Here is a 14,590-nt window from a genome sequence, read left to right as displayed (position 1 = left end):
TATTTTTAATTAATTCGCATTAATTTAAAAATACTAAAATATTGAGCATTTGGGGTTGAAGTAAGATTTCTAAAATTTAGGGTTCGGGTGAGTACCGCGAGTGTAGTTTTGGGACCCACAAGCAAAATTTAGAAAATTAAGTGGGGCTATTAAATGGTAGTTTAAATATTAATTTGAGGTATATAGAGTTTAGGGAAGGTTAGATGGGTATTATTTTGGGAGAATAGGTTAATTAATCTAGGGAAAATGCAAATTGCAAGAATTGAATTTCGGGCACAAAGGGCGTAGGATTTGGGATTCTAGCGAGACTCTCAGTAAGTTAGGTAAGGAGAATAAATTATAACAGTCTTTTTATGAAAATTATGGGTTGAGAAATATGTGGAAATGGTGTATGTTATTTCACTTGAAATTTATTATGATATAAATATCAGATGAAATTTGTGTGACATGTGATTTTTATTGAGAAATGTTTAAACTGAGTTAAATGTTTTACCCTGTGAAATATGTGATACTGAAATGTGTTTTAATATGAGAATTGAAATGTGGGAAAATGATGAAAGTGAAATGTGCAAGAAATGTATTCTCTGAGAAAATGAAGAAAGGTGAAATATAGAAATGTGTTTTGAGAAATATTGAGTAATTGTGAAATAAGATATGTATATGATATTATGAGATGAGATGAATTATGAACTGAAAAAATATCATTTAAATGATGAAATGTGTTGAGAATACTGATATTAAAATGTGAATATGTGAAATGAAAATATTGTTATGTTAATCCTACAATATGAAAATAAGAAATGTGGAAATACGTGAAATATGAATGATAAAATGCCAATACCGCATAATGATTGCGGGTATGTGGTGGTAAACCCTATTGGATGGTTATGATGTCGAGCACGGTACCGTTGCTAGTGGTGTTAGTGCAACCACACGGACTCTTGGAGCGTGTGGCGTGACAGTCGACTGTACCATTGTGTAAGGTTGTTGGGCTCCCTGAGTCCGGATCAGGGTTATAGGCCGGCTATTCGTACTACGAACGCGATATGTGATATGATATTTGATCTAATCGGGTCAGCCAATCACGGTTAGATCCAACCTTCGGGCTGCACAACTTTGATCATGGGGGGAAGCATGACGTGGATAGAAAGATCCTTAGGGTGGCCATGAGTTACAGACGCGATGTTGGTATTTGATATCAAGGATACTTATGTGCCGGAAAGTAAAATGAAAATGGAAAGTGAAAGAATTATAAAATTGGTTAAAATGAGAAATGAAAGAAAGAATGGAAATTAAGAAATAAAGAATGATAAAATTGAGAAATGAAACCGTGTGAGTTAATAATATAAATAATTAAGATGAAGTGAAACTCTCCGCCTGAGGGCTAACTAAGTAAGGTGAGTGCCCTGATAGGTATCAGATGTGGCCATACCCCGCTGCATAACGTGTTAGGGCAGAACGAAGCTACCTGTATGGGCGGGTAATCTTCCCTATTCTCAGGAACTTCGCGATAAATATGTGTTGAAAATTATTGAATTTGAGAAATGATTTTAAAGCTTATAAAATCTTGTGTTGTATATCTATATGATTATGAGAATGTGTATATCAGTATATTTTCTCAGATGAAACGATGATTTGGAAAGTAAAATGTATTATAATTGAATTCATATGACCACACACTGTAAATAATTTATTCCTTCTTATTGAGATATGTCTCACCCAATTTATCTAAATTTTTCAGGGAACAGAGACCGACCGGGTGATAGAGCTCCGTGATAGAAGGGAGCTGAGACCCTGATACACAGGGTGAGTTTTTGAAGTAGGGGAGATGTAATTCTCCTAGAGTTGAGTTATTTTTTTTAGTATGGGAAGGTAGTGTGAATATTTGTATATATGTTGATACTCTTGATATTGTATTCTGACTGATATGTATATATTGTCTTCCACTAATAAGTTGTATAATAAAATAACTGTTTACCCGGTACCCAATACGGGTCGGGTCGTATGAATGATAGTAGGGTTGTTGACGTGGCCGATTTGTGGGTGTTATGGATGACGTGTGATTATTTATTTATTATTGAAAACAAAATTGTACGAAAATCAGGGCGTCACATACTCCATGTATGGTAATTTTCCCAGTGAGGACATTCAAAACCAACATGGTACCTGGTGAATCACCACTCTGTAAGTGGTATGAATTATTTTTTTCATTCGTATTATTTATTGAAACAGATGAAGTAGACATGACGATGGACCTTCTTAGCTTTCTTGCTTTGATACCATGAAACAGAGTATAGCAACAATAGTTGAAGACTCGAGGAAGAAAAAGAATACTTTTCTTATTCCACACACCATTACAAACTAAAACCTTTGTATATATAATAGAGGAAGAAGGATGAAATAAAAGCATAAAAATAAAGAAGAAACAGAAAACATAAAAATAACAACTAACAAAACTAACTAAAACTAACTATTGTTCATTGTGCTGTAATAATCCCTACCTATTTACGATTCATCTGAACCCAACCCATAAATTTACTTTGGAACATTAATATCTCATTTTTCACTGCTAGGTTATGATAATATAATTTTTTTTCCTTATCTAAACAACATTGTTGAAAGAAAAAACAATAGAAAATTTAGAGACACTTGCCCGGGTGGGGAAGACCCGTTTTACCGGGTGGGTTAGGTAAACGGATCTTTATAGCTTTGCGGCAATTAATGGTAAATGGATTACAGCAAAAGTGGATTCCATGCTTGCTCCGAACAGACAAAACTTGCGAGCATTACAGTTCTGGGTCGTAATTCTTCAAAATATACGAGGGCATTATCGTCTTTCCACACTAATTATCCTCGATATCCCAATGCTAATCACATTTCATTTGTTTCTTCGCTCTCTCTCTCTCTCTCTTCCTCTCGACAGGGATTTCAGATTTCCGCAATATTTTCTTCTCTGCCTCTCTGGATTTTCTTCTCTCTACAGTTCGGCCATCGCCATCCCTTCTCCGATCGAGATCTCGCCTCCATCCGGCGGTCTGATTTTTCGGTTTTCGTGCAGCTTAGGCTTCAGATTTCCGGCGACCGACTGGCAGGTGTTCGGCCGGAATTTATACGGTCGCTCGAAGGGAAACTTTGTGGTAATTTGCCTTTGACGGTGGGAATGGAATCTGTCTGAGTGTTAATCGGTTTGGAACTTCGAAACTAGGGTTTCGAGTTTACATTTTCTGCTTTTCTTTCGTTCTTGATATATATGTTTTTGGCAAAAAATTTTCGTCATGCCGAGGGGTTCTAGGCACAAATCTCACAAGCAAAGCAAGCACAGTTCAAGGGAGGATTACGATAGAGAGCGCTCGGACTCGGGGGAAGATGCGAAGATGAAGGAGAGGAATGTCAGGGACGAGTCCGCAGCTAGGGTTTCTAGGGATTCGTATTCCGGCGAGAAGCGAAAGCTTGTTTCGCAGTCTCGGGATGGTAAAGATCCGTCTGGTCACGGTAATGGCGACGATGTGTCGGAGGAGCATGGTTCTTCGAAGAGGCACAGAGATAGGGCTGACGTGGCTGGTTCTGATAGGTGGAACGGTGGTCGTGGCGACGAGCATAGTGATAAAGAGACGAAAGGGGATTCTCGGCTTGATTCAAAGTTGAAGGGTTCTGTTGTTGATTTGAAGAGCAAGCCTGGTCGAAAGCATGATAGCGAGAAAAAGGAGGAGAATTTAAATGAAAAAGAGGGGAGTAAGAGTAGTAAAGCTGACTCCAAACGTAAGTTTGAAAAGGATTTTCCGGCTCATCAGCATAAGGACTCGAAGGATAAGGAGCGTGGTTCAGACAGGGATAAGAAGCACAATATGGAGCGGGGATTAGATGGTGAAGTGAAGAGGAGACAAGGATCTGAACTGCTGGATTTTGGGGAAGCGCAAGGGGCAAAACGGCAAGAAAATACTGGTAAGGTAACTTCTTGTTTTGGTTCTGCCATATGCAACATTGTGTGTTATATGAGCACAGTTATGTTGCCTTGAGACCTTGTTCAATGCTGTGCCTGTTTTATACCATTCTTACACATTTGAGCGGATGGAAATTTTGAGTATTAGCCGGATGTTTAGTTGATGGATCACATGAGAGCTGATTAATGATGCATTTGTGAACAGTATCTTGGTTGTGCGAACAGCATTGGGCGCGTTTGATACTGGGCAAATGCAGTGTTATAATGATCACATGCGAATGTGTAATGACTGGTATAGTGGCCAGTCTCCAATTTATTGCAAAATATGGGGTTTGCTACTCCGAATTATTCGCACTTCCAGTATTATGTTTTCTTTTTTTTTTTCCCCAGTTTTTAAAGGTTTGCTGCCATGCTGATTATTTTGTTGCCATGAATATCTCTTACACTGTCATTGGTGTTTACTGTTCATTATGGATATAGAAGAGGGTGGGGGAGGGGGGAGACATGGAGAGAGGAGATAGGAGAAGGAATGACAGAAAAACCTTTTTTAGGGGGTAGGAGTTGGACTCGCATTAATTTCTAGATTAAAATTTAGCTGAAAAACTCCCCATAACAATATACCCTACTATATGCATATATACACAAACAAATAAAATTACAAATAAATCCCTTTACTAATTAAATAAATCCCGCCTCCAAGACACGCAAAATGGAAACAAACCTTCACATAAACATAATCCTAATTAATTACTTATAGTTTTACTGAGGCCCAATAATTCCATAATCGTAGTATTTTGACTTAGCCTATAACAAGGGTCTAATGGTTTATCTTCTTGTTTTGCGCAAAATTTCCTGTGATTGAAAAAAATTCAGTTGAATTTTGAAAGTTTGGGGGAGAAGGAGGGGAGGGGGGACAATGAGCAATGGACTTGGACTCTTCAAATCTGGTGCTCAAATGATGCAAGAGATCTTATTCCTGTGTTAGCACCATAGAAAGAGTTGAACTGAGAATTGGCATCGATGAACGCATTGAGAATGAAAACTCAACAATCGGAATGTATTGAAGACTTTGGAAGTCTTCAAGAGCATGCATTTCCTTCCTTGTAATGTCTTCAAATTGAATAACTTTGAACTGGAGAAGTTAAACTTGTGTTTCACCTTGTGCCTCCTTCCCTCGCTCTTCTCCCCTTCCTCCTTCTCTTCTTCCCCTCTTTTCTCTAATATTTCTCTATTCTATTTCTCTATTGGCGGTAACTCCTCACTGCTGTTCTGTATCTCATTTCTCTTTAGGTTTTAGTTTTTTCAATTGACTATGTTCTTTTCTCGTGCGCCTACAGTGTGTAGCTGATGAATTTTAAAGTATGTAAAACACAGTTGAATGTGCTACGATTATAAGGATTAATAAGTTTTCTTTTCTTTTCTCGTGCGTCTACAGTGTGTAGCTGATGGATTTTAAAGTATGTAAAACACAGTTGAATGTGCTACGATTATAAGGATTAATAAGTTTTCGTCTCAATTTTTTTTAACGTTCCATTTTTAGAATATATATATATATATTCCCTGTAGAGGTTGCTAGTGTATTTTTTTCAAGAGATGGTCTTTGGAGATTTGTTTCTATTCTAATGTTTAATGCATGCAATGTATTTTTTATCAGTATTTTGCAGTGTATTTTAGTTTGTATTTTGATCTATTTGGCATGTTGTTCTCAGAATGGCCTTTGCAAAGTGAGTTGCGAAATCTTGAGCTAGAGAAGGAGCTTGAGAAACGGATTAAGAGGAGACTAGATGGCTCTAACGAAAGGGATAAATATCAAGATGATTCAAGGGAGGGTGATGAAAGAAGATTGTCATCAAGAAGCGAGCATACAAAGGATGGAAAATACAGGGAAGAAAGACACAAGGATAGAAGTCATAGAGATAAGTGTAGAGAAGATATTGTCAGGGATAATAGGCACAGAGATGGCAAACAAAGAGAAGCTGTTGACAGGGAGAAAAGACATCGGGATGACAAATATAGAGATGAACGCATCTCAAGAGATCACCGCGGTGACAAGTCTGATACTAAGCATGTGAGGGATGAGGCCAGTACTGCTGAAATTCGTCATAAGAAATTAAGAAGTCAAAATAGTAATCATGATGGTAGTCCAGTGTATGATGATAGGAGTACCAGATGCAAAGATGATAGGGAAAAGAGAAGATTTGATGATAAAGAGGATCAGAGTGATTTGAGATACCAAAGTACCAAGGAGCAATATTACGATGCAGAAAAGAAATCTAGCATTGGTAAATTAGAGTCAGAATCGGATAGGGGAAGGTCTCACTCACGCCATACAGATCTGGATTCTAGTCTTTGTCACAATAGACGGAGAAGTTCCCCTAGCTCCAGTTCTCATGTTGCAAAAGATCAGTACAGGTAATATTTGGGGTATTTTTCTTTATTAGAGAATATAGCTTGTTTGCCGTGTGAAAAATTTAATGCTCATACTCGTCTGTTTAGTTTTGCCTTCTAGAGACGCCAGCATGCGAGCTTTTGGATCCCTTTGTGGGCAAAATACTGATGTTTAAAAATTTTTGTTTTAGGCAGTAGGCACCATTGGTGGTGAGCCTCTGTTTGTTTTAGTGCCTTTTTACATAGGTTTGAGGAGGGGATTCGTTGCCCTTATGATTTTGGGAACACTAATCAGACTATTGAAAAATATACATAGATGAGGGAAAGTTTAAAAAGAAGTCAATGACAATATGTCAGAATAAAAAGGAGAATCTAGGGCAATGTTTGGACTTAAGTGACTATCATTTATCTAACATTAAAAACAACATACTGTTTTTAAAAATTGTCTATTTATTCTATGAAGAGATACTGCATTCTCTTGACATAATAGGAGTGTGAGTGGGGAAAAGAATTCAGTTTGCGCCTGCAAGTGTGGATGCATATCCGTATACTTTTTGCTGTTGATGATGGTGCTTTATGGGACTGGAGGACCATTGATCAATTGACCACTGTTTTTCAATTTGGATCATGGTTTTAAATAGCAGTAGCAGGTGGTGAAGCTGTGGGGTGTAGCTGGTGTAGTGGATGTTATGTAGCAGGAAAGGGGTGAAGGGGCAATCAAGTTTTTAAGCATGCACCCTTCTCCACAGTGATATCATTAATTTAATATAATTTGAATTGCTTTGCATCTGATATACATTGTTTAGCCAAAAAAACATTCTTTAGCAAATTTAATGACTTCTATATGTGTTTATAAAATGCTGTTGGCAAGGAAATTATATATTTATATATTCCTTTACTCTTTTTCCTTTCCTATCATTACTGTTAAGAATTTAAAATACTACATCAATCATGTAAAATAAAAAAAAATCTTGTAGGATAAAAGAGGTACTAATGGCCAGTTTGGTTAAGCATCCAAAGAGTTCCTGTAATTGTTGTTTTTGAAAATGAAAATAATAGAAAGTATAATTTAAAAACATTTTTGGTTAGCTTTTCTTGAAATTGTTTTCGGTAATGAAAATAGTGGAACTGTGTTTGGTTAAGGTTGATCCAAGTGGCAATTTGTTAATAAAATAAGTTATTATTATTATACTATTATCTTCACTATTAGAAAGGGGATTCCCCCTTTGTTGTTTGGTCTTTTAACTTCTTAATTTGTCCCCAAAACTGCTTCCCATATTACACAAATTGCCCCTAAACTTTCCATTTTTTTAAACTAACCATTCCTTTACTGTAAAATCATTCATCTTTCATTCTTCCAAAAGACCTACCTGCCTATGTAACTGCACAAACCACCCCCTTCTGCCCCTCCCCTTTGCTTTTCCGACCATCTGTTGTATGAGCATGCCTGCCTTCATCATTGTTGTCATCGCTGGGTGATTACATATCTTCAGATTATCTTCTTGAATTTTAGTGCATTTTTGCTTATTTATGTTCTTAAAGTTCTCTTTTATATATTATTTTGTTTTTCTTAAATTGGCAGATGCTCTGGGGTCCATGCTTAACAAATGTAAATGGGTCAAATGAACTTTTAAAGCATACATGAAAGGGAATTCAAGATTGATTCCTGAAATTTGAAGGCCATGCCTTGTAGTTTTTGCTCTTCCCACTCCCTAAACAATGAATCTCTTCTTGGAATAGCTGTCCTGCTGGGGGTCTGTGGGGCGGGCTGTCTGGGTGTCTTCCTTTGCTGTTGCTGGCAGGGAGGAGAGGCAGCCACTGGTCATGGGGTGGGTGAACACCGAAAAGAAGGGATGGCAAATATAAAAGATATGATCTATCTTAGGCCTGTTTGAAATTTGAAAAATATTAGGGAAAGGGAAATTTTTTTTGAAAGAATTTATTTTTTCATATTTGGTTATCAAGAAAAGTGACAAATAAAATAAAATATACAGAAAATTAATGAGCATAATTTCAATATAATAGTATTAATTTACTTCTTATTTTTCCTTTTTTTTTCCCAAATAACATCCTTGGTCTAAATAGACCCAGCTCCATTTTGGAACTTGGAAAATATTGGGAAAAGGAAAGTAAATTATGAATGAATCCTTTTTTCATGTTTGATTATTGAGAGTTATGAAAAAAAAAAACTATATCTATCAACTGAAATTTTTTACACATTATTAACATTTGATCTTTCTTAATTTTTAATCATATTAAGATGAATTTTATTCTTTCGTAATATTTGACATATGGAGAGAACACAATGAAAAATGAATTTCCTTCTTGATTTCTTTTCTCCAAACAAAATCCTTGATCCAAACATACTCATAGGCCCCTTTCAAGCTTTGAAAATTTTAGGGACTAGAAAAGAAAATATGAAGCAATCTATATTTTCATATTTGGTTATCAAGAAAGAAAGAAAATAACAAAGTTATCAAATAAATGAATAAAAATTTGATTTTACACATCATTATTTGATCTTTCTTAATATTTTATTATTCAAAGAAATTTTCATTTTTAATTAGTATTTTAAATAGAAAGAAATGAAATAGAAAATAAATTTCTTTTTTATTTTTATCCTTTGTACCAAAAAACGCTAATTGCCTAGAACACTAGTGAACTGTGAATTGGTTCAACTGTTCCAAGACATGGTATGGTTTTGTTTTGGAACACAAAAAGTATACAAATCCAGATTCCAGTGTTAATTCTCTATTCTAAAAAATGACACATTTTTATTAGAAAATGAAGCATTGTCACAATATAATTTTCTTTTTGGTCATTATTGATCTTCTTCACCAATGAAAAGTTCTTTAAATTATAAACATCTTGGCATCCTCTCTTCATTATATGCGTGCTTGTGTGTGCGTGTGTGCTATTACACTCTCCTTTATATTTATATATGAGGATGTCCCTAATGTACCTCATAGCATCTTCCATACCGCAATCTCTGTTCCCAGTTCATGAGCCTGAACATCCCACTCTCTAGGTAACACTGGTTGTATCTGAGCGCAGGCGTTGCTGTGGCATGCAGTGATGCTGTAACAACCTTTATGTCTGATGATTTGAGTTTCACTGCACATGTTTTCTGCTATGCAGGCAATTATTTAAAACATTGATTCAGTGTGGATTACCAGATGTGCTGTATTTGGCACATTTCACTCATAGCCCTTCAGCACCTGCTCTATACGTCAATTGACTTTCCTATAAGACTGCAAGACAGTGGATAACGTGGGAAGATAATTGAGATTGATAAAAGAAAATTCTGTTTAACATAAAATTTGATAATTACCTTTTATTTTAAAACTTACCCTTATTTGTGTATTAATATTTTATTCTTTGTGATATTTATAAAGGTCATTGAAGTCGATCTAGTCCATAAAAAGAGATAGTAAATTGACGACCACAATAAGAGTTCTCCCCATTTTGTAAAGGTGTAGTCATACAAAAATAAAATTATATTTGAGTTTCAATCTTATCAGACAACCATAAGAGTAGTCATGTTGTGGTAGCAAGGATGTTGTGCAATTCAGAAACAACATATTCAGAAGTGAATTTAGATGATATGAGAACGTTAAGATGGATGAGTAGTATGACTTTAAAAGATAAAAAGGAGGAACAAATACATACATAGAAGGAAAAGGTACTAAACATAGGTGTTGCTGTTGTTGAAGATAAAGGGGAAGGTGCTGAAATGTTGCAATGCAGACAAAAAATGTTAGTGAGAGAGTGATTTAGTTGATGTTAAATGCTGTAGGATGGGGAAGTGTCAACGTAAATTTGGGGAAGGGCAGTAAGAAAGGATTTGATAGCATTCCAATTTCTGAGTTTATTTCTCTGGATCAATAGAATGTCAGAAAGTAAACTGTATAGCAGATTCCACCCTGTGGGTCTTCAGGCTTGTATTTGTTGTTGTTCCTAAGGTTTGAAATTTGTCTGGACATGAACATTAATGTGCCTCAATTTTTTCCCTTGTTCAATGACAATGTGTGCTTTCTGTCAAGATGTTGATGCTTTGTCACCAAATTTTGGAAGTTAGAAAATTAAGCCCTGTGGGTTTTCCACGTGGTTCCATTACAGGCACTCAAAGCAAGCAGAGTCAAGGTACAGGGACATGGTGTCTGAAGAAAGAGTTCGACACAATACAATATCTACTAGAGAGGTTGTTGGTGTATCTGGAGTACCTGAGAATGCTTCTGCATCCCATTCCATGGAGAAATTAGTTCGGAAGGATGACTGTCATTTGGGTGAGTTGTCAGCTGAAAGGTGTCCAAACTCTGATACACGTGTTTCACCAATGAAGCTGGTAGAGAAATCCCCTTCATCAGGTATTGATCGCAGGCATCTGAACAGAGCTGGTCTTAGGCGGAGTATTGATCTTGAAGATTCTGGACAGAGGAGTGGTGGCTCAAAGGATGCAAGGGATTATTCTGGTAATGAAGGCAGAGGACGGGAATTGCTTTTGGAAGCACATTCAGGAGATGAGTTATCCCAGGCAGATGGAGACAATTTATCAGTTTCTTCACCTTTTGGTAGAAGTCACTTGCCTAGCAAGTCAAAGTCCCATCTTCCTCCCCCTCCTCCTTTCAGAGCTGGGGTTGACAATGTTTCAGTTTTTGGCTTTTCAGAGGAAGACAGCAGAGGTAAGTCAAATAACCGTAACAAGAGGATTGGGGATTCCGGCTTGGGAAGAGCACCAGGAAATGCTTGGAAAGGTGTCCATAACTGGCCAAGCCCAGTGGCAAATGGTTTCCTTCCTTTCCAACATGGTCCACCGCCTGTAGGTTTCCATCCAGTGATGCAGCAGTTTTCTGGTCCATCAATGTTTGGTGTTAGACCTTCCATTGAATTGAATCACTCTGGGATTCCTTACCATATCCCTGATGTTAATAGATTTTCCAGCCCTTCTCACCCATTTGGTTGGCGGAATCCAGTGGATGACTCATGCCGTCCTCCCTTGCATGCATGGGATGCTAATAATGGAGTAGTTGGGGATGAATCTCACATGTATGGGAGGCTAGACTGGGACCATAATAGAACTATTATGAGCAGTCAGGGTTGGGAGACAAGTGTAGATGCATGGAAGCAAAATGGTGTTGTAACTCCAGAGTTGCCTCATGTGTCTCAGAAAGAGGACTACTCAATGCCTGCTCCAACAGATGATGTTTGGCCTGTTCCATCAGGTCAACTGGCTCAGCATGAACAAAATCAACCCAATCTTCAGGCTGAAAGCATTGAAATTATTCAGTCAACTGAAGTTGCAAAGGACACTTCTGAAACTTCTGAGGCTTTATCTGAGAAGATTCTCACGGTTTCTACGATATCAAGGAACGATGATACTCCTTTTTGGCATGTTTATCTCTCTAAGCTTGACATTTCAGCAGATCTTACTCATCCTGAGTTGTATAACCAGTGCACCTGCTTGATGGATGCAAAACACAAGATAACCACTGAGGATGCTTCCCAGGCTTCAACCGGGGAGGTGAAAATAAAATTTCAGAAACACTTGACTATACGTGTATGTTTATTAATTTGTTAGATCTTATTAAATATCTTATTTTTGCATGACAGGAGGAAATTGAAAGAAACAGGAAGATTACTATTAACTCTTCAAGTGTTTCTCCATTTGCTGCCCCAAATGATTCCATATTTCAGGTATCTGCATGTTTGTGTGTATATATATTGATTAACTGGGTGAAAAAGGATTTTATTCCATGTCCATATATTGATATCTTCTCTACAAATGTGATGGAAAGAATTCTTTTTCCATACATACTTCGCACATATTGTTGCTATGGACATTTTGGAGTGTCATCTAATGATGCTCATATCGTATGATCACTTAATGGTGACCAAAAAGCAATTTTGGCTGTTAAAATATGCATATAATTTTTGAGAATTAACTTGTGGCTGAACTGATTTTGGTAACTTGGGATGGATCCATATTTCTTTGCTTTTGGTTAAAAAATTGAGAAGTATGCAGTCTTGCTGATAAACTGTGATGGTTATTACCGCTTTGTCACACCTAATAATGGTCACTGAATTTGTGTTCTCTTTATCTTTCAGGGTTGTAGATTTATTTTCATTGTTAAAGATGATGTTGTGGAAAACAGTTTTTATTTTTTCAATTTATTAAAAATTAGTTAATTTTTCATTTTTACTACATTTCTATGAAATAAATGAATAACAATAAATAGTTTTGGTACTACTTGCTTGTGGAAATAGTTCTATTTTCCATTTCTAATTTTAATTTTTTTAATAATTGCAAAAATGATACTTTGTTTTCCAATTCTCTGAATTTATATAGAGAAGCTGAAACATCTTTTCATTGTTTTTCTAAATTTCTATCTCTTACTTTGCATATTGGAGCATAGACTTGGATCTTGAACTTTAATTTGTGTAGATTATGCATATAATTTTTTTTAGATTCACCCAAATCCAAATTCAAACTCTTAATCAATGATTCTAGATATTACCCTATATAAATTTTGGAAAATTGAAAAACAAGTTGTGTTTCTTGTGATATTTTGAAATCTAGAAATAAAAAATGAAAAATTGGTTTGCAAATTTAAACGAACTTTTTATTTTCTACCTTATTAATGCAAATCTTGAAAAATGTAAAAATAAGCCAAAATATTTATAATTCTTTGGAAAACTAAAAATTTGAAAGTGAAAAATGTTTTCCACAATTAAATGAGCCCTTATTATCTCTCATTTTTCTTGCTCTGCTTAAAGCTGCACTTCTCGATTTCACTGCATTTTGAAACGTGATTTAGAGGGCTTGAAGTTTGGTTTCTACATCGACTTGGGAAAAAACACCCTAAAATTCATGTTATAAAAAACCATACTTGTGCTTTCAATATGGTGCTGAAAATTTCCACAGAAGTGCAAGTATGGCCATTTAATACAAACATGGTGTAATTTACAGCATTCATAATAATTTATTTTTGGGTATTTCTTAACTTCAAATTCTTGTTCTAGATGTTCCATCAAATATTCTTGTTCATGCGTTTCTAATTATATTATTTTGAACTTGCAGAGAGCTCTGTCCCTTTATAAGAAGCAGAGAGAGGAATCAAGGGCTATCGTTTACCCCCAATCATTAGATGGAGAGAAAGTTTCATTTTCTAATGTAGACAGCATGGAATGTGCTCCAACGTCCAGTCCGGAGAAAGCAAAGATGCCAGTCCCTCTGCCAAAACAGGAGAAAGCAGAGGAGCTGAATCCTAGTTCCAATTTGGGAGCGGCAGATGATGCTGATGCTGTTTCAGATTCCTTCGAGGTGAAAGAGGAGGTGCCTGTGGCTTCACATGATCCAGAAGTTCCCCTCTTGGCTGTTGAGAAGGCAGATGAACCAGGTTCGCCTAACAGCTCTGAAAGCAAGCCAAATCCATCAAATGAGGTGATGACTTCAGAGGTGGATCCAGAGTTGCATCTGATAGCTTTGACGGATGCTGTGGAGAACACACTTTCAACCAGAGGCGATCCTTCTCCACCAGTGATTACTGAGGAGCACAAGAAGTTAGTCGATACTGTGTGTGGTGCCTTGCTTTTTCCAGATGTGTCTTCTGAGGCATGTGAGGCAGTGATGCCGGAGTCAATTGAGTCGGGTTTAGTTAATTTAAGCCGGATACATCAATCTCAAAGTACACATTGAAACAATTTCTATTTTCATGAGTTTCCTTTTGATGCCTGTTTTTTATATTTAGTGTCATGCTTCTCTGTTTTATATAGTTCATCTTTGCTGCTCATCCAGCTCACTAACCAAGCTTACTCTTTTCTTCTGTCTCCTTCTTTAAGAAAGCCAGCTTTAGTCTCCGGATCCCATTGAAGAAAGGGATCTCTGGACTTCTTTAAAAAACCCCACCCCCTCCCTCTTCTTTTCTGTTTCCCCCTCGTTTTCTGCCCCATATGATTTTTCACTTGTGTCGAGGCGAAAGTCCCTTCTGCTGGCTGGCTGTTTTTGAAATTCTGATATTTGCTTCTGAATCTTTCTTATTTGCTTGAGACTAACACTTCCTTGTAGAAAAATTTGATCTATTTGCAGTGGCTATTGTCAATACGATTGGGGCCACGGCGTGGAGGGGGGTTGATCTAATTCTCTACTGGTATGATCACGAGGTATCTCCACGCTCCAGCAAGTTAGGTCAGTCTCTTCTTTACACACGCAGACACACATTTACACTTGTTTTATTAACAGTGGCCCAAAATTTGACCTGAACC

At 36.7% G+C, this 14,590-nt stretch overlaps 1 protein-coding gene across 1 annotated transcript; it reads left to right on the top strand.

Moving 5' to 3' along the window:
• Positions 1 to 2,881: 2,881 nt before the first annotated feature.
• On the top strand, positions 2,882 to 14,066 carry LOC131157026 (uncharacterized). The gene is made up of 5 exons (XM_058110863.1): positions 2,882 to 3,942; positions 5,650 to 6,352; positions 10,448 to 11,849; positions 11,939 to 12,022; positions 13,407 to 14,066. Exons 1-5 carry the CDS (start codon positions 3,276 to 3,278, stop codon positions 14,022 to 14,024), a joined length of 3,474 nt encoding a protein of 1,157 aa, XP_057966846.1. The 5' UTR covers positions 2,882 to 3,275; the 3' UTR covers positions 14,025 to 14,066.
• Positions 14,067 to 14,590: the final 524 nt, after the last annotated feature.

The sequence above is a fragment of the Malania oleifera genome, chromosome 6, assembly GCF_029873635.1.
Source record: "Malania oleifera isolate guangnan ecotype guangnan chromosome 6, ASM2987363v1, whole genome shotgun sequence".
In the NCBI taxonomy this organism is placed as follows: Eukaryota; Viridiplantae; Streptophyta; class Magnoliopsida; order Santalales; family Ximeniaceae; genus Malania; species Malania oleifera.
This window is presented reverse-complemented; position numbering and strand designations above follow the sequence as displayed.